The sequence below is a fragment of the Diceros bicornis genome, chromosome 32, assembly GCF_020826845.1.
Source record: "Diceros bicornis minor isolate mBicDic1 chromosome 32, mDicBic1.mat.cur, whole genome shotgun sequence".
Taxonomy (NCBI): Eukaryota; Metazoa; Chordata; class Mammalia; order Perissodactyla; family Rhinocerotidae; genus Diceros; species Diceros bicornis.
The window spans coordinates 38,213,074-38,239,653 of record NC_080771.1 but is presented as its reverse complement, the minus strand read 5'-3'; the positions used below and the strand labels follow the sequence as shown (position 1 = coordinate 38,239,653).

Sequence of the window (26,580 nt, the reverse complement as noted above, 5' to 3'; positions counted from 1 at the left end):
ACGAGATGCATCTGAGCAAGGGCTGTCCTGGGCCCCCGGGCCCAGAGCTCCCACCCCACCTTACCCAGGACCCTGTCAAGGAGAGGAAGCTCCTAAAAACCAAACACACGCGTCTAACAAGGCCAGGCCCAGAGTGGATCAAGGAGCCGTGCTGACTCGAGGGGCTTTAGCTCAAGTTGCAGCTACAGGCTCGGGCAGGCACGCCCCTGGGTGCCCCTGGGCTGCTGCAGTGCTGGCCCCAGTAGGCTCTGGGGCCAAAACGGACTTGCCTGAACCCATTCAACAGGGAGAGCCAAGATATGCTCAACATACCTCCATGGTGTAATTTGGCAATAACGACCTAAAGAAGAGGGCGATCGTGTTTCCGTGGCTGACAGGACTTAGCCTGGAAAAGAAAATCAAGAAAGGTCAGAAAATGAAGCTGAACCGATACTTCTGTGTCCCCTCCCCATCTTGGCAGGGTTCCAGGAAGGCAGCCCCAAGCAGCAGCTGGGGAGATGGGGAGGAGCTGAGCTGCGGCCCTGGGCTCCCACAGACAGGTGGGCAGCCAAGACTCTGATCAGCTTGGGGTGGGCTGTGGGCACCCAAAGGCAACTGAGGAGACTGCTCAGGCCTTAACAGAGTGGGGGCCTGGCCTTTCAGGTCCTGGCCCACCACAGCCAAGCTACGTATCTGCCACTGGGCAGGTGCCTTGCTTTTAAGAAAAGGTGTAGTTTCCAAGTGTTCTTCAGCACTTAGGAGTGGTGGGAAGATGAACTGGTCCTATACAGAGAGAAGATTCTAGGGCCTGTGAAGCGAAGCCCCTCCTCGTCACTAGACAGTCAAGGAGGCCTGGAAGCTGATGGCCTACAGAGCGCACAGCAGACAAAGCTCAGAGTCAGCAGTCCTGCAACCAGCCCTCAGCGCCACAATGTCTAGCATGTCAGCTTTTTGTGAACCCACTGACAATAATAATTAATAATTTTCCTCTTAATCTATTGGAGAATTTAACTGGGAACTACTTCCCTGTGAACACGCAATCCAACTTCTATAATACAACTTAGTGAGAAAAAAATGCAGAAAAAGACAAACACCGTAAGATTTCACTTATATGTGGAATCTAAAAAACAAACGAACAAAACAGAAACAAACTCATAGATACAAAGGACAAACTGGTGGTCACCAGAGGGAGGGGGTGGGGGCTGGGTGGAAGAGGCAAAGGGGATTAAGAAGTACAAACTCCAGTTATAAAATAAATAAGTCACAGGGATGTAATGTACAGCACAGGGAATATAGTCAACAATGTAACAAATTTGCACAGTGATAGACGGTTACTAGACTTGTTGTGGTGATCATTTCGTAATGCAAAGAAATGTTGAATCACTATGTCGTACACCTGAAACTAATGTAATATTGTACGTCAACTACACTTCAATGAAAATGAATGAATAAATGCTTGAAAATGGGGGGTGGGGATGGGGAGGAAAGAACTTCATTCTACAAAATGTGTTCTCCTGATGTCTAGAAAGCACGTGCTCCCTTAAATGGGAAAGGGTCTGGGACTCTTCCAGATCTATGGCTTTGTGGTGATGTGTTCTAGGTAAGGCAGTTACTCAGCATTAAAGACCAGAAACAAAGGAAAAAAGAAGCTTTTTCATGATCTAACTATGAAAGCCATCCACACCTCCACTGGCAGCCTGCAGACTCAGGCTTTGCTGTGCTCCCACTGCCCTATTCTCTTGGCCAGCCACATGGGCATTCCTTCAGTTCTCTGACTGTACCTTGTGCTCTGTGCCTTGCACAGGGCCTTTGCACATGCTGATTCTTCTGCTGGAATGCCAGCAACCCTTCCACCCTCTTTATGTGGTTAAGGCACATTCTTCCTTCATGTTTCAGTGTAACCATCTCTTCTTCTCCGAGTCTTATCCACCACTCTTTCCCAGCAGTTTCTTACTGCAGTTTTCCTTTCTACGTTTACTTCTAGATTCTATAATCAATGTCTATTTTCCCCACTGCACTTTGCGCTCCACAAGGGCAGAGGTGGTATCTTACATCTCCAACACCTGCTACAGAACCTGACAGAAATGCTCCTACCTTAGACAAATAAGTGAAAGAACACAGCCCCAGATCACACTGCTCTCTGAGGCCTGTGTCTGAGTCCCAGGGAGCCCCGGAGCACTGACCTCAGCGCCGTATAAGCAAAGGAGCACAGCGGGGGCGGAGAGGTACCTCTCTGGTCTGACGTAGGAGTAGATGGTGTCCAAAGGAGGCAGAGGGTCAAAGCCCATCACAGACTGTGTGGTCACATCCTTCAGAAAGGGACACAGAACGGAGATACCACAGAGCACTGCTGGTGAGCCTCTGCCCTCCTCCCAGCAGTCTCGAGCTGATTCCCATCTGGACTGGACCTTTCTGGAGTCGGTAAGTCTGACAGAAATGGTCCTTGGCTGCAAGGCTGTGTTCACTCTACTAAGACATGTTGGGTGAGGGGGTGGAACAGCCTTTCTTCCACCAGGACACTCACTCTGCCCACTCAGAGGGTTACGACACCCGTAGATAGAGTGGGCATGTGGTGGGGACATGATAGAACCACGGATCGCCGCCCACACACCGTGACCTTCGCCAGAACGCCAGGCTCTCCCCTTCGGTGCTGCGGGGCCTGAGCTGCTGGTCACCGCTCGGAGCCTCTGTAAGTCCACAGACAGCATGGGCACGGCTCCGCCTCTCAACATGCCAAGTACTGAACCCAGGCTGCAAGGGGAAGAGCCTCTGCACATGACCCCAACCCCCCAGGGCGCTGAGTGGCTAGCAGGATGGCCGCGCATGTGACCAGCTCACACAAAGCTCCCACTTTCATCCCCTTTCCTTACCGGGGGCAGGGCCGCCACAGCTTCCTTGATCTCAGAGAGGACCACGTGGCGGTGGATATTTCTGGGTGCACGCTGGTAGAGCACCTTCCGCCTAGGGCCGGGGAAAACAAGGGACAGCGTGGAGATAGAGCCCGCCCTGGCCCTGCTCCCGTGTTGGGGACGGCGATCCCGAGCAGACGGCCTTGTTCTCTTCACAGGCCCCTGGCTCCCAGGCTCACCTGCTCTCACACGCTTCCACGGCAGGGTCCCCAGCGTCCACTGCCTGCAGAACCTCGCGGACGTTCTCCTCTAGCCAGCTCATGGTGGCGGGCTCCTTCCAGAGGAAGTGTGACCTCCCGAGGTACAGGCTCACCAGCTGTCTCAGGGCGGGAGGCTGGCTGTGGGAAAGCGCAGCGTGTCAGCAGACCCTCGTGGGTCCCGGCCTCCATGCCCCCACTGGCACCCATGGGGTCGTCCAGGGCGCCCCCAGCAGCCTTGAGCGAGAGGAGGCTGCCGACCTGAAATGTGTGATTGGTGGGGTGGGGGCACAGAGGTGTTTGTTCCAGCTGTTGTATGTATTCTCTAGTGAGTACAAGTTCCTTAACAGAAACGTAAAATAGAAAAAGAACACACATATCTGTGCATGCACAGACAGCTGAGGACCCACCCTGGTCTACTGACAGGGTCTCAGGTGGCTGGCTCTCGCATCTTGTGTTTTTCTTTATTTTTTATGAGAAATCTGAAAAAGGCAGTACGTGCCAATACAGTTGTTTGGACCACAATGACGACTGTAGCAATAATAAACTTGCCTGCAGATCCTGGCACAGGGGCCCACGCCCCAGCCTACTACTCATCAGGAAGCCTTGTGCTTTAGGCTGCAGGCCGTGCACACATCCGCCAGCTCTGTGCCTACCAGGCAAGGCTGATGCCCCACACAGACTGGGATCCAGCCCTCCCGCAGTGGGGGAACAGTCCCGCCACTGAGGTCTCACGCAGAAAGCACCTGCCAGGACCCTCCTAGCAGCAGGAGACAGCGGTGACGGCCAGCCTCCTGGACTTCAGGTCTGAGTGAAAGTGGCTCCCAGCCTCTGCCCCACAGGGCACCCCCAAGGGGCACCCCCACGATGCACCTGTGGGCATTTGTCCCCTCAGGGCGTCTTCCAGTCTTTACCTTATCTCGGCGTCGGGTCCAAAGAAGCGGTGATTGGCGACGGCTGCATCAGGCCGCACACTGCAGTACTCGAGCAAGGGCATGAGGACTGCAGAAGAAGCAGAGGTCCCGACACACGGGGTGAGCCCGCGTCACTTCCACAATCACTGACAGGCTGACACCGAGGGAGGAGGCTAGACACCCAGGGTGAGGCTGGGTCTGCCCACTCCAGCCCCTGAGGACATCTGCCATCCTGGAATGGTCCTTTGTGCTGCTGCCTCCCAGTGGCCCCCTCTGCATCGGAGGGGACTCCTCCAGGACACCCCCAAGCACATACCCTGGACGTTCTAGTCATCAAGACCACACACACCACCCACAGGCTGATAGGAACCTGGCTCGTGGGGTGCAGGCAGAGTCTGTCCCAGCCCCCTGCTGCAGCTCCCTCTCTGAGCAGCTATGGCTTCCCCACACAGCTGTGTCTGCCAGGAGAACCCAGTCCTCCAAGTGACTTCCCAGGGATGGGCTACAGCTGTGGCAGCGCTCCCATTGAGATGCGGCACAGGGCCCCCAGCGCTGTGCCCCTCATAGAGACGGCTTCTTAGAGAAAGCAGACGGACTCCTCTGGGTCAACAGGCAGGCCCCACTAGTGGGCACGGTTCTGCTGTGCAAGGAGTGCCCCCGACCCACACTCCAGAACCCTAGAACTAAGGAAGTGATGCTGAGTCCAGGACTAACACACCAGCTGTGTGCAGACACCTGAGGCAGGCAACACGCAGCTGCAAACAAGCCCTCCCCACATAGACGGCCAGTGCCTGTCAGGGCCTCGTCTCATAACTTCCTGCACCTTCTGGGGGAAGGTCCTGAGACCTCCAGGCAGCCCTGTGTGTGCAGACGGAGATGGGCCAAGACATGCAAGTAGTGCTTGGGGTCCTCCAGTAACCCCAAGCAACACGGACCTTGGCCCCAAGCCAGGGGCTGCTCCCTTCTGTCTAGCACCCAGCACCATCTAACACTCCATTCCTTCAGGCTAATTCCACTGTCTTCCCATTCCAGGATGTCAATTCCCAGAGGAGAGAACTGTGGCTGCCTCCCCCTGCCCGGCCTGGCAGGCAGGGGCTCAGGAGGTGGCGGGAGTACTTTGCAGGCCCGAGCTGCTCCTCCACATGGCCTCTCCCTGGCACACAGCTGCCGTGAAGCTGCACATGGTGGCAGGACCCCAACTCCACCAGAACCCTGACGGGGGTGGTGGGCTCTGTTCTCAGGTCACAGACACCCTTGAGAACGTGCTTCAAGTCACCAACTGTCACCCAGGAGATGAGTCCGCAGGCCTGTCTCCACATCGACACCCACCCGCAACTTTAAGGAGCCCCTCAGTGAGGCCCAGGACGATGCTGTCTCTAAGTTCTTCAAACCAATGAGAAACGGGATTTTAGTCAAGAATATAAAGACTAGTTTGCTGACTCGGGCCCTCCTGCCCCCGTTTCCTCTAACATCCAGCTGACTCACTGCCCTCTCCTCTAGAAAATGCCACATCTTCTTCAGACAGCAAGTTTTTCTCAAACAAATTGTCAATATCAAAAGACTTATCCTAAAATCCCAAGCCGCTTTGAGACATAAGTCTCACTTTCAGCTTTCAAACTGTAACTAGAGCACATTTAAAGGCCCTGTGGGAGAGTGCAACTTTCTGTAAGTGAAGGGCAAGTGCTGGGGCGCGTGCACATGTGTGTGTGTTGGGGGAGGCTGGCGGGAGGCACCCACCTCCAGGGAACATGGTGAGCGCCTGTCGGATCAGGAGAGAGGCCTTTTCCCTCGCAGAGCTGAGCTCCTGCTCGGGAAGGTCTGCTTGCTGACTCAGCAGGAAATATGCCAACGGCACGGAGAAGGCAAAATTTGGGAGCTGGGACAGGTTCCGATGAGCCTACAAGGGGTGAAGAAACAAAGTCTGGGGCTTCAAGGTGGTAGAGAAAATGATGCAAAGTTCAGATGCTCTGATGTCACTTGATGAACCCCTGTGACGAGCACAGTGTTTTGTGGGCATCTCTGTATGTAGTTTAAAGACAGCTTAATCTTACATCCGTGGGGGTTTTCTCTGTGCATAAGAAACAAACAGCAAGACCTGAGGGTGGGGGGATCAGCCAAGTAGGACAAGTGCAGCTACAGCGGTGAGAGAGGACATGGGAGGCGGCGTAAGCGGAAACAGGCAGCGGCTGTGAAAGGTGTGGTGACAGACTGGGCCCCTGTTCTGATGGGCTCGGCTTTAGAAGCAGGCAGTCAGTGCTCTCTCAGTACAGAAAGTTTAGAAAGGATGAATCAGCACGGAGGAGCGTGGCCTCAACTCCACCACCCAGTCACGTCTGCTAATGCTGCCCAAAGTTCTCGCCTTTCTCTACGTGTGCACACACATATGTACACGTAGACACAGGATGAATCACATTTTGTCTAGTAAAACAGATCCCGGTCTCCAGAGAGTTCTGTGCCTTTATAACCCACCACAAACATCCCTCTGCAGTCCTGTGGGGCTGTGGGGCTCCCTGCAGCTGCGCTTTTGTGAGCTCGGGAACTTCTGTAAACTAGACCCCAGAGGCGGGACTCCTCGGACAACTACGCCAAAAGATACAGAACTCAAAACGATTTACGCAGTTATTTTTCAATTATTCATGAACATGCACTGTGAAAAAATTCAAGCATAAAAATAAAGAAAATAAAAAGCTGTCATCTCCTTGTCCGCCACCTGTCCCCCCATGAGTGACCCCCGAGCAGGCTTTCTGTGTCCTCCGAGATGGCACCGTCCAACAGCAACACAATGAGAGCACACTGTCAGTTTACAGTTTTAACAGCCACACTAGAAACAGGTGAAATGGATGCTAATACATTATATTTAACCAACTGTACCTAAAATAGCATCACTTCTACATGTAATCACTATCAAAGTCATCAACGAGACCGCTTATGTTCTTTCTCATGCCCAGTCTCTGCCCCAGTGAGCACCTGGAGCAGGGGGACAGCGCATCCAGGTGTCAGGCCCTGGCGGGGCACGGCTCTGGGACTCCACCCACACATTTATACATGAGCCCAACACGGCACACGTGTTCTCTGGCCTCATCGCCCTTCCCATGCAATAGTCTGTGCCAAGCCCTGCACGGCCCACCCCGACCTCACACTGTCTTTGCACACAGGCTTGTGTGCATATGTATGCAGGTGGGGAGGGAGACAAAAACGGTGGGCACTTGGGGTCTGCCCTGGACCCTCACCATGGTATCACAGGGCTGTCCCTGGAGCGCACAGGACTCTAGACTAATGAAGGCAGGGAAGACAGGGCCCCCATGTGACGGCACATGCTCACACCTACCTCCCACTCCTGGAAGAGGCGGACCAAGTACTCGTAGTTCCGTGCCCGTAAGGCCAGGTGGTCGATGAGCAGCAGCATGCACAAGGGGTCCTCGTCCGGCTCAAGGCTTCCAGAGGCAGCATGGAGAGCAGGGGAGAGCAGAGGGAGACAAAACCCAGAGTGGGCCGGGGCAGACGTCTGTGGGACCCGGCCCCTGAGAGCGAGCCAGTGGCAGCGGCAGGGACACTTACCTCAGGATGAGCTTGCAGTACTCCAGCGCCGTGCGGGGGCAGCCGCGCTTCTCCAGGAAGCTCATCTGCTTGTAGAGGGCCAGATAGAAGCTCCTAGATCCAAGACAGTCCCTTGTGAATTAGAGCGACAGCAAGGTGACAAAGCCACGCTGCCTGGGAGCTCCTCCAGCTTGGCGTCCACCCTCTGCATGCTGGTCTCGCTGGCAGTGCCTGTGTGGCCTAATCACCGTGAATGTTCCTCTGTCTGCAGAGAAGGTGGTGCTCTGCTAGTTTGCCATTTCGTGTGTATCCATGTATAGAAAACCAAGTTTGTTAGCTGAAACCCTTATGTTCTTGTTTTTTGTTTACTAGTTATCCTTTAAGCAAAAGGAATTAAAATCACCTACTATAACCACGATATCTCTTTATCTTCAAATTTCAACAGGTGCCAGCAGCACTGTTGCTGGATACATGAAGTCTTGTGACTTAAATCGTCCTGGTGGACCATTATTTTTATCAACAGCCAACTGCACTATTAATGCCTGGAAATAGTAATATTTTATAACCTGTCTCAAAGAACTAAGAATTTAATTAAAGAGACAAAACTAACACAAACAAAACCAGCAGAGAAAATCCAGACCCAGGACGGCCTCCAGGGCAGAGCAAATATCCCACAGTGGAGACGACCCAGGACGGCAGGAGACCACAGGAAGATGTGGAGAACAGCTGGGACAGAGGGCATGCCCACGCCACCAGGGCCCTGAAGACCAGGCCGAGGGTGAGAGGCCAGAGGGTGAGGTCAGTAGGGAGGCTGCTGCAGCCGTGCAGGCCTGAGCTCGTGGGGGCTGAGGCCAGGGCAGGGGCTTCAAGGTGGAAGAACATCTGCAAGAAGAGAGTGTCATACAGGGCCGGCCCCGTGGCTTAGCGGTTAAGTGCGCGCGCTCCGCTGCTGGCGGCCCGGGTTCGGATCCCGGGCGCGCACCGACACACCGCTTCTCCAGCCATGCTGAGGCCGCGTCCCACATACAGCAACTAGAAGGATGTGCAGCTATGACATACAACTATCTACTGGGGCTTTGGGGGAAAAAAATAAATTAAAAAAAAAAAAAAAGAGAGTGTCATACATGTGTGCCTGCTCAGTGCAGGGGAAGAGGGTCAGGAAACACAATTACAGACCCCATCAAGCTGATGTGGCTTATAGGGCTCCCTTCTAACATGGATACGCTAACCCCAAGCCAGACTGATGCATCCGTCCATCCTTGAGCCCAGCACTCCTGCATTCAAGCTTTCAACACAGCAAGATGCTCTGGTCGGAGCTGCAGGTGGGACTCCAGTCCCACGCCACTTGCTGCCACTGCACCCACACTAGTACTCGTGTCACCTGTGATGGCTCTGACACACTTACAAGAGAAAGAGCAGTGCGCACTAATGTCTGTGAAACCCTTTGGGGCTGCCAGCTCACCTGTTCTCAGGTCTGCGGTAATCCAGTCGGCAGGTTCCGCTGGTGAGGCTGAACAAGGGGTGGAAGGCGCACTCCATGCTGTACAGCGCTCTCTCTGTGGGCCACAGACACCAGGGAAGGGCGTCACCCACCGCGAGGCGACTGCAGCCCCGTCCCCCATGGCTCAAAACAAGGAAAGCTCTGGAAGGAAGGAGGTTATATAACTAGGACTTTGGAAAGTGACAGGGCACGGACGTGACCTTGGGACCACTGATGCCACTCTGAGTTTACTTCAACCAGAGAGGTATGACCTGGCAACACCCAGGTTTGTGCCAGAGCAATGCAAACACACGTCCACAGCAGTTAATTCACAAGAGCCAAAAAGTGGAATCAACCCTAGTGTCCCTCCATGCTGGCTGAGGAACAAAAATGTGGTCCATTCATACAGCCACAAAATGAATGAAGTGCTGACACACTTGTCACACAGGGGCCCTTGAAGACTTTACGGCAAATCAAAGCCAGATAGAGACCTGTCTACGATTCCATTTACAGGAAACGTCCAGAACAAGGGACTCCAGAGACAGGAGCAGACTGGTGGTTGCCAGGGGCTAGGGGTGGGGCAGTGACAGCTGACGGGTCAGGGTTTCTTTTGTAAGTGATGAAGATGATCTAGAATCACTGGTGATGAGGCTGTACATGTCTAGCATATGCTAAAACCCAATGAACTGTACACTTTCAATGGGTCAATTTTATGGTATATGAATTATATCTCAATAAAGCTGTTATTTAAAAAATCTCCTGGCAAACCCATCTGTATCCCCTGTTACCTTACACAGCGGCATCTATGACGTCAGCTTCTGAGATGCTCCTCAAGTGCAGGCACGAGTGGGTTTTGCGTGCCTATGCAGGCTCTTACCTACAAGGTCTCGAGCCATCTCCTGATCCTCCTGAAACCGGCAGGCGTCACTGAGCTGCAGGAGTGAGTCGACGTGATAGGGGCTCGCCTGGAGCAGAACCTACGAGGCAAGGAAGACCGCTGACGGGATGCGGGCAGGGCCCTCCCTGCGACAAGACCCAGGAAGGCACTAGGTCCCTGGGCACACCTTCAGGCACTGAAACCTCGGGCAGGGAGAATATCCCCAGAGCTAATATTCACAATACCCCCAGCTCAAACGGCGCTGACCTGATCTGAAGTGGGAGCTCGGGACACCGTGTGCCCAGGCGTCTCCAGCTCAACTCTCCTCGACACTGGAAACAAGCCCCATTCCCACACCGGAAGACAATGGGGAGCCCTCAGAAGCACCCTGCCCTGGACCACAGCCCCCGTGACCTGAGTGCACACCAGGGGTCAGAGGAGAAAAGAGGATAAACTGCTGTTGGCTGGAGTGACCACAGGTTGGGACCCAGGCCTGGGCAGCCTGGCTAGTTGAGAAGAGGATGTAGGCTGGGTGAGGCCCCCCCTCCCATGGGGACACACGCACCACAATGTTGTTGGGCTCCATGGACTCCACAGCAGCCAGGAACTTGTGCTGCGTCTGCTGGTACTCCTCGCTGTGCTCAAACGCAAAGGAGGAGAGGCCTTTCCTGGACTCCAGCAGCCGCATCGACAGACCTACGGGGAGTGCCTGTCAGGCCCCTCGCTCGCAATGTTCTTGACAAGGAACCTCTGTGCGCCCTTAACTCGACGCACCACATCAGAGCCTTCGCGCCAGCCCTCCAGCTCTCCCAGGACACCCAGGGCTGACTGCCCACGGCTTGGCCACACCAGCACTGCACCCTGTCTACTCTTTTCCTCTATAGATGTTTCTCCCCCCAGGGGTGTGGACAGAGCACTGTCACCCCAGGACAACAGAGACGAGGACATGCACAGCCCTTCCTGCTATCTTATCCAGGCAGACACAGGAGACAGCACAGGGGCTGTGGGCAAGCCTCTGAGGCGACAGTGATTTATAAGCCATGACCAGGCACCCTCTCTCTGCTCCTCGTGCCTGACTTTGGGTACATGGAGTTGTTTTTTCTGATGAACCCGAAAACTTGCCTCCCTGCAGTACCCTCATGAAATAGATGAGTGTTCCAGGCGGCCCTGGCTCACACCCTCCTGACGGTCCCGCCGAGGCCGAGCCCTGCAGAACCACACGGCCAGTGAGCCCCCATCTCTGCCTGTGCTCAGGGGCTTCTGCTAGGAAGGTGGGTGAAGGAGAAACGGAACAAAAGACACCTACCAGGAACCAAGGCTCACCCTCTGTGTCCTCCCTGAGTACATGAGGCCCCTGCAGAACCCACAGGCACAGGGGCAGGCAGCATCTGTGGGCTCATGGCTCCCTTCACGGTGGGTGTCCCTGCGCCCACCCTCTGCCTCCCAAGACCCCTGGGACCCCAGATCCAAGGGCTCTCAGGTGCTCCTCCATTCCATGCAGCCAAGTGCCCTGACAGGGCATTAATCCACACCCCAAGCCTTTCTGCCCTGTTACTGTTTTTCTTTAAATTATGTGTATTTACTGGTTTGCAACAAAGTATAAAATATCACACTTTAAATATGAACTTGATTACGTCCAACGGTCCAGTAACCACAGCATTAAAACACAGTCAGTTGGAAATATGCAGCTGGTGTTAGGGGTCTGTGTCCAGACCTGGCGTCTCCTGCCTCTGGCACCACGCCAGGACGCCCAATCACACACCTGCACACTGGCTTTGCACAGACAGAGAAGTGGCCAGGCCCAATGGGCACGGACCCCAACAGTGCCCGGCATCGGCCACCACACAAGGCCCTGCAGCCTCAGCAGCCCCTCACCTGGCTTGCTGTACCGGGGCCAGGTGCTCTTAGGGGTCGTCAGCCACGTACACTTGGGGTAGATGCGTTGTCTCTGCCGCGGCCTGGGGAGAATGGGACATGGACACAACTGACCTCTGCAGGGACTGTGGAAGCAAAACCCTGGGCAGGAAAGGGTGGGGGTTGAGCAGCGGTGCTTCCACAGGCGTGACAAGGACAGAATGCAGTGTTAACAATGGAAAGTAGCCGTTGACAGACGAAACTGGAAACTGTGATCTAAATAACCAAACAACCAGAGAAAGAGAAAAAAACCAGGAAAGTCACAGTCCAGCAAAACAGCAGGAAAGGTAAAAAGAAACAAAAGTTGAAAACCTAAAATAAAGACAAGAATGAGAGCAAACAAACTAGCTTCCCGTGGGGACCAGGCTGGACAAGCAACACTGGCTGAGCACAGAGGACAAAGGGCCGGCCTCTGTCTCGAGGCAGGTTCTCATCTCCCCCCCTCTCCCAAGGCCCCACCAAGGCAACAGGTTGTGAAAAGGGAAAAATGGTGACAGTGAAGAGAACTGGGGGGAGGGTGTCAGTACACTAACATCAACATGTTTCTGGAAGAAGGCAAGCCAGACAGAAGAGCAGGAGCGGGCAGGCAGGGAGGCCTAGCTCCCCGCAGACAGCGTTGCGGATGCCCCCCCCATCCCTGCCCCAGGCCTAGTGCTGGTCTCTGCTGCAGGAGCCAGGCTTGGCCCAAGGCTGTGGTCACAGGGAGGGGTCCTGCTCTATCAGTGATGCTTTGCTTCCTAAGCTGAGTGATGGGCATGTGGACGTGTATATGGTATTCTCTATACTTTTTTGATAACGTGAACTATTTCATTAAGGAAAAAAAATGAGGGCCGGCCCCATGGCTTAGCAGTTAAGTGCGCACGCTCCACTACTGGCGGCCTGGGCTCGGATCCCGGGCGCACACCGATGCACCGCTTCTCCGGCCATGCTGAGGCCGCGTCCCACATACAGCAACTAGAAAGATGCGCAACTATGACATACAACTATCTACTGGGGCTTTAGGGAAAAAAAAGGAGGAGGACTGGCAATAGATGTTAGCTCAGAACCAGTCTTCCCCAGCAAAAAGAGGAGGATTAGCATGGATGTTAGCCCAGGGCTAATCTTCCTCACAAAAAAAAAAAAGAAAAGAAAAAAAAATGAGGGCCGGCCCAGTGGCGCAGCGGTTACGTGCGCGCGCTCCGCTTCCGCAGCCTGGGGTTCGCGGGTTTGGATCTCAGGCGTGCACCAGCACACTGCTTGTCGAGCCATGCTGTGGCAGCATCCCATATAATGTAGAGGAAGATGGGCACAGATGTTAGCCCAGGGCAAATCTTCCTCAGCAAAAAAAGAGGAGGATTGGCATGGATGTTAGCTCAGGGCTGATCTTCCTCACAAAAAAAAAGAAAAGAAAAAAAAAGGAGTAAGAATCTAGACTGTGTTAGGAACAGGATAAAAAAGCATGTTTCTTCTCCCAACAAGAAAGCCAGAACTGTAGGAGAAAAAACAAGGTACAAGAAAAGCATAGTCAAAATCTGAAGGAAAGTAAAATCGAGGGTGATTCTGGGTAATTGGTAGAGTGAAAAAGGAGAAGGAATTGGATGCCTGGAACCGTCCCTGTCTACGGCATCCCCTGGCCCAGGCTTGCAGTGAGCTGTCCGTACAGAATAGGCTGGACCGAGGTGCCAGGGCTGCTGCTGGGGGAGCTGGGTGGGATTGGGGGAGCAGGCACTGAGGGCCAAGCAGACACCAGCAGAGCAGTGGAAACGGGACAGGGGGAGGGAGAGCGAGCCAGGCCCCCAACACAGAGGATGTCAACAGAGAAGGTCCAGATGTGAGAACCCCAGAGAGAGCAGTGCATGTGTGATCTGGAGATTCTGAGACAACAGAAGACGATGCAAAGAAACAGGCTGAGTCTTAGTCTCTGAGGAGCAGAATGTGGAGGGAGGGGAATATGGAGGGAACCATGGCCACTCAAGGAAGCCCTTTAAGACTTAAATTTTTAAAGAAATACATAAGAAGTATAATAACACTATAAAGACAATAAATGTAATTACTGTTAACTAATTATTATTAATAACCATAATTTGCACAGAAATAAGCACAGGCTAAAATGTAAAGAAATGGCAAAACACAAAAATGAAAGCACAACAGGAGCAAACACCATTAGAAATAAAAGGGAAGTGAGCCAATAACAGATGCAACATCCACAGCCTTCCTCAAATCAGAGAAGAGTCAAACATCAGGACTACTTCCCGTCTACACAGCAAGACAGACATGCAAACCTCCTATACCTCCTGTAGCTCAGAGGAGGAAGAAACACCAAGACGGTGGGTAAACATAAGGTAGTGACACACCGCTAACTCAAATTGGGAACACCCGTTCCCGGGCAATGTCACAAGAAGTGCCCGCACAGATGCAGGGGACTGCAGTCCACACATAGCTACACCTGTCCCTAGGAGAGTGCACTCCAGGCTGTGGAAAGCACTGCTTAGAACTCAGCTGTACAAAACCAGGGTGTGTGCAAGACCACACTCCACGGTCCCAGCATACAGGATGTTATTTGTGCAGAGAGGCCCGGGAGATGCAGCAAACTGTCTGTAATGTCATCCTTGGGTGGGGCAGGCAGGGGGTGCCAAATGAGACAGTTCTGAATTGCTTGAATTTTTTAATAAGCATTTAGTTCTATAATCAGAAAGAATATGTACTTGAAAAGACAAATCTTCTGCTGGTGTGAAAGCTCCCAGTTCTGGAAGTGGAACACCCACATTTCCCACAGAAAGTCCCAGAAACACACCCTCATGCTCTGAGCGTTTCTCATCGTGTGTACTGCATGATGCTGACCACTAAGAACTGTTAAATTAACAGAGATCGAACTTATCTCAGAACCTAAACTTCATGTTAGTTTTGCTGCTCCCTGAGAAGCAAAAATGAACTCGACTAAGACTTCAGGGCTAGAAACTCAAAATTTAAGGGCTTTCAGAATCTTTGTAAAACTATGACGAACATACTAGGGAAGGCAGTGTGAGGGACAGAGCCTGACATCCACAGACAAGGTTAATCACCAACTTCTCCCCGGACCGCCTTCCAGAACCCTCAGAATCAGGAATCCTAAGTGTTTCATTTTTCCTCTAGACTTTCACGATCCTCCCAAGGCTCTGAACTGCCTTGGAGAAGACCCCCTCCTCCCTCCTCTAACTGAGAACACCTCCTCCTCCCTCCTCTGAGAAAACCTCCTCCTCCCTCCTCTAACTGAGAACACCCCCTCCTCCCTCCTCTAACTGAGAACACCCCCTCCTCCCTCCTCTAACTGAGAACACCTCCTCCTCCCTCCTCTAACTGAGAACATCCCTTCCTCCCTCCTCTGAGAACACCCCCTCCTCCCTCCCGAGAACACCCCCTGTCCTCCTCTGAGAACACGCCCCTTCTCCTCTGAGAACATGCCCCTCCTCCCTCCTCTGAGAACATACCCCCTCCCCTCCTCTGAGAACACCCCCTCCCTCCCTCCTTCAACTGAGAACAGCCAGAGTTGACCTTACCTCTGTTCCCCCAGGACAGCTCGAGCACCAAAATACCTTTTCAGTTCTGTGTCTGGATTCAAGTGTCTGGAGAAGTGAAAGTTTTACAAAGAAAAGTGAAATTGAGTTCTTTTCCAATGATTCTGGGAATTTTAGAAAGTGACATAAAAATCCAGCAGAGAGAATAGCTATTTTGACCTGAAAGACAACTTGCAGGCCTGCTTTCTTTAAAACCACCCCAACCCAAGGCTGAGGCTGACCGATACTCTTCAGGCCAAGTCACAGCAGCCTAAGACCCGGAGACTAGATCAAGATGTCTTCACTGGCTTAGAAAAAAGATGGCTTTTTTTTTTTTAATGCTGGCAACAATCTCTGTGGTAGGGACAGGGTTTCAATAAGCATCTACAAGAATAAGAGATGGATAATTTATCCTAGGATGACATCTTTAACACAGGCAAGAAAGAACGTTCCCAGATATGTAAAGCTCAGCTTAAGGCCCTAGAAGTAGGGAGGGATTTCCCTGTCCTTGCTCTTCTTTTCTATTTCCTAAATGTTTGATGATAAACTCCTATCACTTTTAAATAAAGAAAGTGAATCTTCTTCATCTTAATAACATTCTTCCACGCTACGGCATCTCTGTGGTAACAGCCAGGAGGGGACAGAGGGGACAGAGGGTACCTGTGCTCCACATACAGGACGTGCTTCTTTGAGCTCAGGGGAGGTGGGCCTGGGCGGTTTAAGCCACTGCTGTCCTCAATCCTCTCTAAGATACGGTCAATATCTTCCAGCCCGTTTTCCTAAAAGCCCCAAAACAACATATTAATCACCACACTGACTTTATATTTTAAACGTTCTAACAATCAATAACAAAATGACCTATTTTTACAAAGAACCAGTATTATATTATGTTTACTTCCTGAAAGGCAATATAATCCAAACAATGTGTACTGCACGTACAGCTAGGAAAAAGGAGAGATGCTTCATAGAGGAAGCCCAGAACAGACAGGACCACAGAGCCAGAAGGGCCCTGGAAATAAGGGAACCATAAGCCCATGTTTCTCATCTCACAGCTGTGCTCACCTCCTCGGGTAACTGAGCTGGGCCTTGCGATTCTGACTGAACAGCAACAGAGCTACAACCTCTCTTCAGGACAAGAGGACACACAGAGGATCAGAGGCAATAATGGAAACAGGTTTCCTGATGACAGGCTGCACTTGGGGGGTATTTACACCTCACCATCAAATTAGTCCATGAGCACTAAAAAAAGGTCAGCACACAGGGGCAGCAGAAGGAGGAGGGACTCTGCTGTCCAAAGAGCATCATTTCCGACGGCTGCCGGGAAACGGAAAGGAAAGAGGGGGCTCTAACCCTCCAGGAAGAAGGGAACAAACACAGATACAAAACTTGGTTAAGTAATTTTCCCTTTTTGTTCTCTCTGCCCTCTGAGTTAGTTATACTCCTAATGGGAAGGAATCAAGAAATCAAATAAAAATGATCTGCCTTCGAGAAACAGCCAGAAGAGAACTGAGAGGAAATCAGCCACACACACATACCGAAGTTTCTCCCGTAGCATTTTTCTTATTTTTCTGTTTCTTTTTCTTCTTTCGGAGTTTGCCACTTACGTTAGACTAACAAAAGAAGCACACTTTAATCAACGGGAAGAGATAATACACTTTGAGAAGGAGAGCGACAAGCTGCAGGGGTACACGAGGCCGTGGCCTGGCACACCCCCTTCCCTTTCTGAATGTCCTGTGAACTCATCCTCTTCCCTCCAACAACAAACCCCCACCACCGGCCTCCTCCACTCTGCTCCTGCCCCATCCTTCTCAGGTCTGCCATCCATGTGGCCTCTCTCAAATCCCTTCCTGTCACCCTCAGGGCTCCCATGACCTCACGATGGCTCACGGGGTGCTGAACCACCCAACCACCTGCCCTCTGCTTTCATCTTCCACCCTATCAACCACTCTCCCTGCCTGCCAGGAGGCTCGCAATAAGGACTTGTTGAATAAATGAGTCCTGAGGGGCCCTCTCCTGCGCCGTGGTGCACTGCAGCCATGCCCCAACACCAACATGACCCACATGTTTTCTCGAGGATCGTCCACCCAGGGCCTCAGTCCAAACGACCTGAGCTCAGACACACAGTCATGAAGAACATACATCCTACTAAACTGGAGCAGACTCTCCTAAAACTCAGGAGGCAGGTCTCATGTCAGGGAAACGTGTCTAGGGGACCCTGTATATGGCTCCCTTGATGGCCACCGTTAGTCTTGAGGATTTCATGCAAATCCAATCAGGGCTTCCAAAAAAAACTTGGGGGCAACTAGGTAATTAACAAAATGGAACCCAGAAAATGACAGCAGAGAGTGTGTGTGACTGGGTCCCTCCTCGTCACCACACGCCCCACGCCTGCTCGGGGAGCGATACCCTGTCAGCCGCTTCTCCATCTCTCTTGGTCTCTGCACTTCCACTCGGGGACCTCCTTTTGTTCCTTGACACCACAGCCTCCGTGAGCAGACAGTCGGACCTCTCCCCATTTACCACAGGTCCCTCCTCAAGGTCCTCGATGTTTATCTGGAAGAACAGATGGAAGAGCACACCCATGTTCCGTGCGCATCCTAGTCACCAACTAACTGGTGACAGTGAGATACGTGTTAGAATGGAGAGCAGAACGGAGGTGGCAGGTGGGCACGTTCAAGTCACTCTGAGGTCACACAGGGAAGCAACACAAAGGTCTGTTACACCCAGCAGTGCCACAGTGCATACCTTGTGAACAAGCTCTGGTTCAGGGTGACTTCAGTCAAGGTACCCCAGAGAATGATGGGGCACTGTGTGGCTATACGGTGTCTCTGTCTTCAAGCTGACATAATGAAGAATCCCCAAACTTTATAACTTATCCCCCTTTACTGAGCACCACCCTAGGGCAAAGATTTATAAGTACATATGTTCAGCCAGTGCATTAATGTTCCTTCTTCCTACTGTGGGCTCCAGTTTGGCTCATCTACAGTAGCAGACAGGACAAGAACCTGGAGAAAGAGGAGGCACCTAAGGACCGACCTATCTACAAACTTGTTCCTGATAATAAAAGTAACACATGATAATAAAAGTAACACATGATAATAAAAAATAATAACCCACAAAATGAAATCTTATATAGTAGTGAAAAGGAATGAACCACACTCACACACACAAAACAGATGAATCTTAGGAACACAATGCTAAAGGGAAAAAGCCCCGGAAGACTCACACACTAAACTCACACTAAACCCTCACAGACTTGTACATGCTCACGCACACACTAAACACGCTCACACACACTAAACACACAGACTCACACAGGCTAACACTCTGGAGGAGAGATGGGGGCAGGGGGTAGGGAGGAGTAGAGGTGGGTACCAGTTACTGGAAAAGTTCTGGCCCTCCAGCTAGTAAATGAATAAACAAATAAAAGATGCCAACATGGAACAATAACAACTGTGCTTCATAAACGAGATTTGATGGACCCAATCTGAGGCCCAAAAATAAATAAATAAAACTACATGTTTGGACGTCAGCATCACGACAGAGTAAGTTGTTCCCTTTGTCTCTCCCTCTAAGTTACAGCTAAATAGACATTCATTAACCAGCAGAAGACTCCCTGCACAGTACAAAAGGACATCTGAGAGATCCAGGCAGCCACACGTCTGAAGGTGGAGGTACTGGATCCCTGGGAGGCAGTGGAACTAGGTGAGTGGACCCCTCCCCATCCCCAGCGGCAGTGATCTAGGTCATGGGTCCTTATACCGCAGCCAGTGTGACTGTAAGAGGAGGCAGGGGCAGCCTAGCCTGCGTGAATGCTTTCAGAGTTGTAGCCCGCCCCACAGGAGCACCCACTGAGCTGCAGTGGCCCTGCCCATGGGAACACTCCCCACCAAGTGGCATGGCTCAGCCCCCATGAAGGAGCCCCCACTAAGTGCAGCAGCTCAGCTGAGCTGCCCTCGAGTGCAGAGCCAGCCCGTGCGTGAAAGAAAGCGCCCCTCCCCTCCTGCCTAGCACACCAGCTCAGCCGGTTCCCACACCAGAGTGACCCACCAGTGGAGCACAGATCCCCACCTGCACATGCAAGTATGACCTGCCAAGCGGCTGCAGCCAGCGTGCAATTGCAGAGAAGTCCTACTGGCACAACTTCCAACAGATGGGGCAGGATGAGAAAACACCGCTCCTGCCCCAGACTCCAGCAGTGGCAGGTGGAATCTGCAACCTGATACTACCACTATGTGCCAGCAAAGGATAAGTTCATCAAACACCATGAAGAACTACATTAACACTCCAGAACAGAAGGAAAATGACAAGTCTCCAGAATCCAGTCCTGAAGTCACAGAAATCTACAATCTAAATGACAGAGAATTCAAAACGGTTATCATCAAGAAACTCAACAAACTACAAGAAAATTCATAAAGACAGTTCAATGAGCTCAGGAATAAAATTAATGAGAAGGAATACTTCACCAAAGAGATTGAAACTCTAAAAAAAAACCCAAACAAATTCTGGATATGAAGAACACAATTAATGAGATAACAAAACAATCTAGAATCCATAAAAAATAGAGCAGACATTATGGAGAAAAGAATTAGTGATTTAGAAGATAGAAATATAGAAATGCTTCAGGTGGAAGGGAGAAAACTAAGATTTTAAAAAAATAAAGAAATTCTTCGAGAAATATCTGACTCAATTAGGGAAAGCACCATAAGGATTATAGGTTTTCCAGAGGGAATAGAGAGGGAGAAAGGAGCAGAGAGCTTGTTCAAAGAAATAATAGCTGAGTACTTCCCAAACCTGGAAAAGGAGCTGGAATTACAAGTACACGAAGCCAATAGAATGCCTAATTACATGAATGCAAAAAGACCTTCTCCAAGGCATATAATATTAAAACTGGCAAAAGTCATGACAAAGAAAAAATATTAAGGACAGCAAGGCAGAAGAAAATTACCTACAAAGGAAGCTCTATCAGGCTTTCAGTGGATTTCTCAGCAGAAACCTTACAGGTTAGGAGAAAATGAAATGATATATTTAAAACACTGAAAGACAAAAACTTTCAGCCAAGAATAGTCTATCCAGCGAAACCATCCTTCAGACACGATGGAGAAATAAAAGCTTTCCCAGATAAACAAAAGCTGACAGAGTTCATTGCCACTAGGCCTGCCTTACAAGAAAGGAGCCCTCCCATCTGAAACTAAAAAGCAAAGGTTTACAACACCTGGAGCAAGGAGATAAACAGACAGACTCAGAAAATTGCAGCTCTATATCAGAATAGGTCAGTAAACACTTAATTACAACATAAAAGACAAAGGGAAGGAAAGCATCAAAAATAACTATAAACACTTCAATTTAGTCGCAAACTCACAACACAGAAAAGAACAATTTGTGACAACAATAACTCAGAAGGGGAAGAGGAACAGGATGGGACCTGCTTAGGCTAATGGAGATAAGAGGCCATCAGAAAATGGACTATCTCATCTATGAGATCTTTCATATAAGCCTCATGGTAACCACCAAACAAAAAAATCAGAGCAGAGTCATAAATCATAAATAAAGAGAAAACCGAGAAAGCATCACAGAAAACAACCAAACTGAAATGGCAGTCACAAATACAAGGGAAAATAAACAATGGAAATACAGAACAACCGGAAAACAAGAGATAAAATGACAATGTTAAGCCCTCATTTATCAATAATCACTCTAAATGTAAGTGGATTGAATTCTCCAAACAAAAGACACAGAGTAGGTAGATGGATTAAAAAACAAGACCCAACAGTATGCTGCCTCCAGGAAACACACCTCAGCTCTAAAGACAAACACAGGCTCAGAGTGAAGGGATGGAAGACAATACTCCAAGCAAACAGCAAACAAAAGAAAGCAGGTGTTGCCATACTTATATCAGACAAAGCAGACTTCAAGATAAGGCAATGAGACACAAAGAGGGGCAGAGTATAATGATAAAAGGTACACTCCACCAAGAGGACATAACACTTATGAATATATATGCACCTAACACAGGAACACCAAAAAATATAAAGCAACTATTAACAGACCTAAAGGGAGGAATTGACAGCAACACCATAATAGCAGGGGACCTCAACACCCGACTTCCATCAATGGATAGATCATCCAGACAGAAAATCAACAAGGAAACATTGGCCATAAATGAAATACTAGACCAGATGTACTTAATAGATATATATAGAACATTGCATCCAAAAACAGCAGAATACACATTCTTCTCAAGTACACATCAAACATTGTCAAAGACTGACCATATGCTGGGAACAAGGCAAGCCTCGACAAACTTAAGAAGATTGAAATCATAGCAAGCATCTTTTCTGACTATGATGCTATGAAACTAGAAATCAACTACAAGAAAAAACCTGGGAAAGTCACAAATATGTGGAGACTAAACAACATGCTACTGAACAACCATTGGAACAATGAAGAAATCAAAGGAGAAATCAAAAACTACCTGGAGATAAATGGAAATGAAAACACAACATACCATTATGGGATGCAGCAAAAGTGGTGCTAAGAAGGAAATTTACAGCAATAGCACCTCAACAAAGAAAAATCTCAAATAAGTAACCTTAAACTACACCTAACAAAATTAGAAAAAGAAGAACAAACAAAGCCCAAAGTCAGCAAAAAGAGGAAAATAATAAAAATTAGAGCAGAAATAAATGAAATAGAGACTTAAAAAACAATAGAAAACATCAACGAAACTAAGAGCTGGTTCTTTGAGAAGATAAACAAAATTGACAAACCCTTAGCCAGACTCACTAAGGAAAAAAGTGAGAAGGCTCAAATAAATAAAATTAAAAATAAAAGAAAAGGGCCGGCCCGCTGGCGCAAGAGGTTAAGTGCGTGCGCTCCGCTGCGGCAGCCTGGGGTTCGCCGGTTCGGATCCCAGGCGCACACTGACGCACCACTTGGCAAGCCATGCTGTGGCGGCGTCCCATATAAAGTGGAGGAAGATGGGCATGGATGTTAGCCCAGGGCCGGTCTTCCTCAGCAAAAAAGAGGAGGATTGGCAGATGTTAGCACAGGGCTGATCTTCCTCTCTCTCTCTCACACACACACACACACACACACACACACACACACACACACACAATAAGTAAATAAATAAATAAGAGAAATTACGATGGATATCACAGAAATACAAAGGATTGTAAGAGAATACTATACCACAAATTGGACAACCTAGAAGTAATGGATAAATTCTTAGATTCATATGACCTCCCAAAACTCAATCAAGAAGAAATAGAGAATGTGAATAGACCAATCACAAGAAAAGAGATTGAAACAGTAATCAAAACCTCCCCCAAAACAAAAGTCCAGGAACAGACAGCTTCTCTGGAGAATTCTACCAAACATTCAAAGAAGATTTAACACCTATCCTTCTCAAACTATTCCAAAAAGCTGAAGAAGACAGAACGCTTCCTAATTCATTCTATGAGGCTAACATCACCCTAATAGCAAAACCAGACAAGGACAATACAAAGGAAGAAAACTACAGGCCAATATCGCTGATGAACATTTCCTTCAACAAAATATTGGCAAATTGAATACAACAATACATTCAAAGGATCATACATCATGATCAAGTGGGATTTATACCAGGGACACAGGGATGGTTCAGCATCCACAAACCAATCAATGTGATGCACCACATTAACAGAATGAGGAATAAAAACCACATGATCAACTCAATAGATGCAGAGAAAGCATCTGACAAGATCCAACATCCATTTATGATAAAAACTCTCAACAAAATGGGTATAGAAGGAAAGTACCTCAACATAATAAAGACCATATATGACAAACCCACAGCCAACAGCATACTTAACGGTGAAAAACTGAAAGCCATCCCTCTGAGAACAGGAACAAGACAAGGGTGCCCACTCTCCTCACTCCTATCCAACATAGTACTGGAGGGTTTGGCCACAGCAATTACGCAAGAAAAAGAAATAAAAGGTATCCAAACTGGAAAAGAAGAAGTAAAACTCTTGCTGTTGGCGGACCATGATTCTATATATAGAAAACCCTAAAGAATCCATCAGAATGCTATTAGAAATAATCAACAACTACAGCAAAGTTGCAGGGTACAAAATCAACTCACAAAAACCAGTAGCATTTCTATGCACTAATAATGAACTGGCAGAAAAAGAAGTCAAGAATACAATCCCATTTACAATCACAACAAAAAGAATAAAATATCTAGGAATAAATTTAACCAAGGAGGTGAAAGTCCTAAACACTGAAAACTATAAGACGTTATTTAAAGAAATTGAATAAGACATAAAGAAATGGAAACATATTCCACGCTCATGGATTGAAAGAATCAACATAGTTAAAACGTCCATATTATTTAAAACAATCTACAGATTCAATGCAATCCCAACCAGAATCCCAATGACATTTTTTTCACGGAAATAGAAGAAATAACCCTAAAATTTATACAAACAACAAAAGACCCCCAAAAGCCAAAGCAATCCCGAGAAAAAAGAAGAAAGCTGGAAGTGTCACAAATATACTACAGGAGAGGAAGTCAAGATGGCGGCATAGGCAGACTCTGAACTCACCTCCTCCCGCAGACACAGCCGATTCAAAACTACTCGTGGAAAAATTACCCCTGAGACAGAACTGAAAACTGGATAAGAGGAACTCCTGCAACAAAGGACAATCCTAACTGAGGTAGAAGAGGCAGAAACTCCCTTCTGGAGAGGAAAAACACCGCCTTCACAAGCCGCCAGCTTCACGGCCGCCCGGGAGCATCCCACAGGTACGCAGCCCTCCCTGGAGGCGCGGGGCCCTGAGCCGGGGAGCGGCCCCACTGCGGGCATTTTGTGGACCCAGCACAATCGAGACGAGTGGCATAATATCTGACTTTGCCTGCTACTAAAACATTGGGGAGTACCCCCAGAAAAGATGGTTCACAAAGAAATTAAAACCGCCTCTTAAAGGGCTCACGCACAAACTCACCCGTTTCAGAAAGCAACCTAAAATCACCAGAAAGAAAGGTGCACAGTGCTTTGGGGAAAAGAGACACCTAATAGGCCCTGAGTGCATCTCGGTGAGAGGTGAGACCTCTCCAGGGACTGGGACAGTGGCTGCAGCCACAGTTGTGGCCTGGTGTGGGTGTGCTGACACAGATGCCATTGCAGTTCTCCCTGGGGCCTGCTAGCCCAGGGTCTGCCCCACCCACTAGAGCACTGATTGAATCCAGCTCAGCCAGGGCAAGCAGCCCACCCTAGAGACTGGCCCCACCCAACAACAAGCCCTCAGGCAACGTGTGGGCCTGCATAGATTGGTGACTGGATTCTCTGCAGCCTGGCAACTGAGCCAACTTCAGTGGGGCAGGGCATGCACAAGGAGTGGGTGAAGAGTGTGGGGCGGTGGTGGAGTGTGTGGGGCTCCCGCCATGGAGAGACTGGGTCCACTTCGGGAGGTCAGGGCACGCACACGGGGCAGGATTGTGTTGACTGTGTGTGTGGACCTGTGGGCTCCAGAGCTTGTCAAGTGCAGAAGACTTGTGCTTCTCAAAGACCCACATAGGGGGTTTGCCCCACCTTACAAAGCCTGAAACAATTGGGTGCTCCCATGCCCGAGGCCAGCCCCACCCAGCTGCAATCCTCAGAGAGCTGACAAGAGACCTAAAGGCTGGAGGCTTAGAGCAATTGTAATGCCCTGAGCCTAACAACCTGCCACGGTGGGGGCCTACTCACTTAAAAGAAATACTGCAACACAAATGTGGTATTAGAACTTGCAGCCAACTGTGCTGGGGCTCCCCACACCTGATAAAGAGACTGAAGGGCCCACAACAACTACAAGCAGCTGAGCATTACAACAGCTGGCCAGGAGCATAACTCGGCCTCCCTGGGCTCCTACAGGGAGAGCAAACAGGCCACAACAGAAGGACACATGTAGCCCACATAGGGGTCACCCTTGGAACACTGAAAACTGAGGGAAGCACACTGAAGGCCTCCTAAGCCATCACTTACATAAGCTCACCTATCCAAGTGCAGGAGACGTCACTGACCTACCTAATACATAGACACAAGCAAAGGGAAAGAGGCAAAATGAGGAGGGAAAGGAATACAATCCAAGCAAGAGAACAGGACAAAACCCCAGACAAAGAACTAAGTGAAACAGAAATGAGAAACCTACCTGACAGAGAGTTCAAACAAAGAGTGTTAAGGATGCTCACTGATGTGGGGAGAAGAATAGATGAACTCAGTGAGAATGTCAACAAAGAAATGGAAGATATAAAAAAGAACCAATCAGAAATGAAGAATACAATACTGGAAATGAAAAACTCACTAGAAGGACTCAAAAGCAGAGTAGAGGATACAGAAGAACGGATCTGCGAGCTGGAAGAAAGACTAGAAGAAATTACCCAAGCTGAACAGGTAAAAGAGAAAAGAATTAAAAAGAGTGAGGACAGTCTAAGGGACCTCTGGGACAAGATCAAGCACACTAACATCCGTGTTACAGGTGTCCCGGAAGGAGAAGAGTGAGACAAAGAGGCAGAGAATCTATTTCAAGAAATAATAGATGAAAACTTCCCTAACCTAAGGAAGGAAACAGACATGCAAATACAGGAAGCACAGAGAGCCCCAAACAAGATAAACCCAAAGAGGCCCACACCAAGACACATCATAATCAAAATGTCCAGAATTAAAGATAAAGAGAGACTCCTAAAAGCCGCAAGAGAAAGTCAAGTTACATACAAAGGAAACCTCATAAGGCTATCAGCTGACTTCTCAGCAGAAACCTTACAGGCTAGAAGAGAGTGGCACGATATATTTAAAGTGCTAAAAGGAAAAAACTTACAGCCAAGAATACTCTACCCAGCAAGGTTATCATTCAAAATGGAAGGAGAGATCAAAAATTTCCCAGACAAGCAAAAATTAAAGGAGTTTGTCACCAAGAAACCAGTGCTACAACAAATGTTAAAGGGACTGATTTAAGGGGAAAAGAGAAGATCACAAATAGGAAAAATTATCTATTTCCATGATAAAAGGGTAATGGATGCAAATGCACAAAAAAGAGATTAGATATATCAAAAACATAAAAGGAGGGAGGAGGGGAGTTAAAGAGTAGAGCTTTCAGACAAAGGTCAAACTAAAGAGACCATCAATTGTGTATAGAAGAAGAAAGGAACAGAGAAGGGCTAATAAAACACTGAGAAAAAAAAAAGTTAAAAAATGGCAGTAAGTATGTACTTATCAATAGCTACTATAAACGTCAAT

At 49.4% G+C, this 26,580-nt stretch overlaps 1 protein-coding gene across 3 annotated transcripts in view; it reads right to left on the bottom strand.

The window, feature by feature from the left end:
- TCF25 (transcription factor 25) overlaps positions 1-26,580 on the bottom strand; it is a 42,933-nt gene that overhangs the window by 318 nt on the left and 16,035 nt on the right. The window contains exons 2-17 of one of the 3 annotated variants that reach the window (XM_058528530.1): positions 17,726-17,872; positions 16,855-16,929; positions 15,980-16,098; positions 15,323-15,388; positions 11,769-11,851; positions 10,459-10,589; positions 9,894-9,993; positions 8,999-9,092; positions 7,558-7,650; positions 7,328-7,433; positions 5,737-5,896; positions 4,000-4,087; positions 3,068-3,226; positions 2,850-2,940; positions 2,209-2,288; positions 313-385 (exon numbers count right to left, since the gene is read on the bottom strand). In XM_058528530.1, the coding sequence (XP_058384513.1) occupies positions 313-385; positions 2,209-2,288; positions 2,850-2,940; positions 3,068-3,226; positions 4,000-4,087; positions 5,737-5,896; positions 7,328-7,433; positions 7,558-7,650; positions 8,999-9,092; positions 9,894-9,993; positions 10,459-10,589; positions 11,769-11,851; positions 15,323-15,388; positions 15,980-16,098; positions 16,855-16,929; positions 17,726-17,872 (1,665 nt within the window). Of the gene's footprint in view, positions 1-312; positions 386-2,162; positions 2,289-2,849; positions 2,941-3,067; positions 3,227-3,999; positions 4,088-5,736; positions 5,897-7,327; positions 7,434-7,557; positions 7,651-8,998; positions 9,093-9,893; positions 9,994-10,458; positions 10,590-11,768; positions 11,852-15,322; positions 15,389-15,979; positions 16,099-16,854; positions 16,930-17,725; positions 17,873-26,580 lie in introns of all 3 variants that reach the window. The other 2 variants (XM_058528531.1, XM_058528532.1) reach the window with 2 other exon arrangements.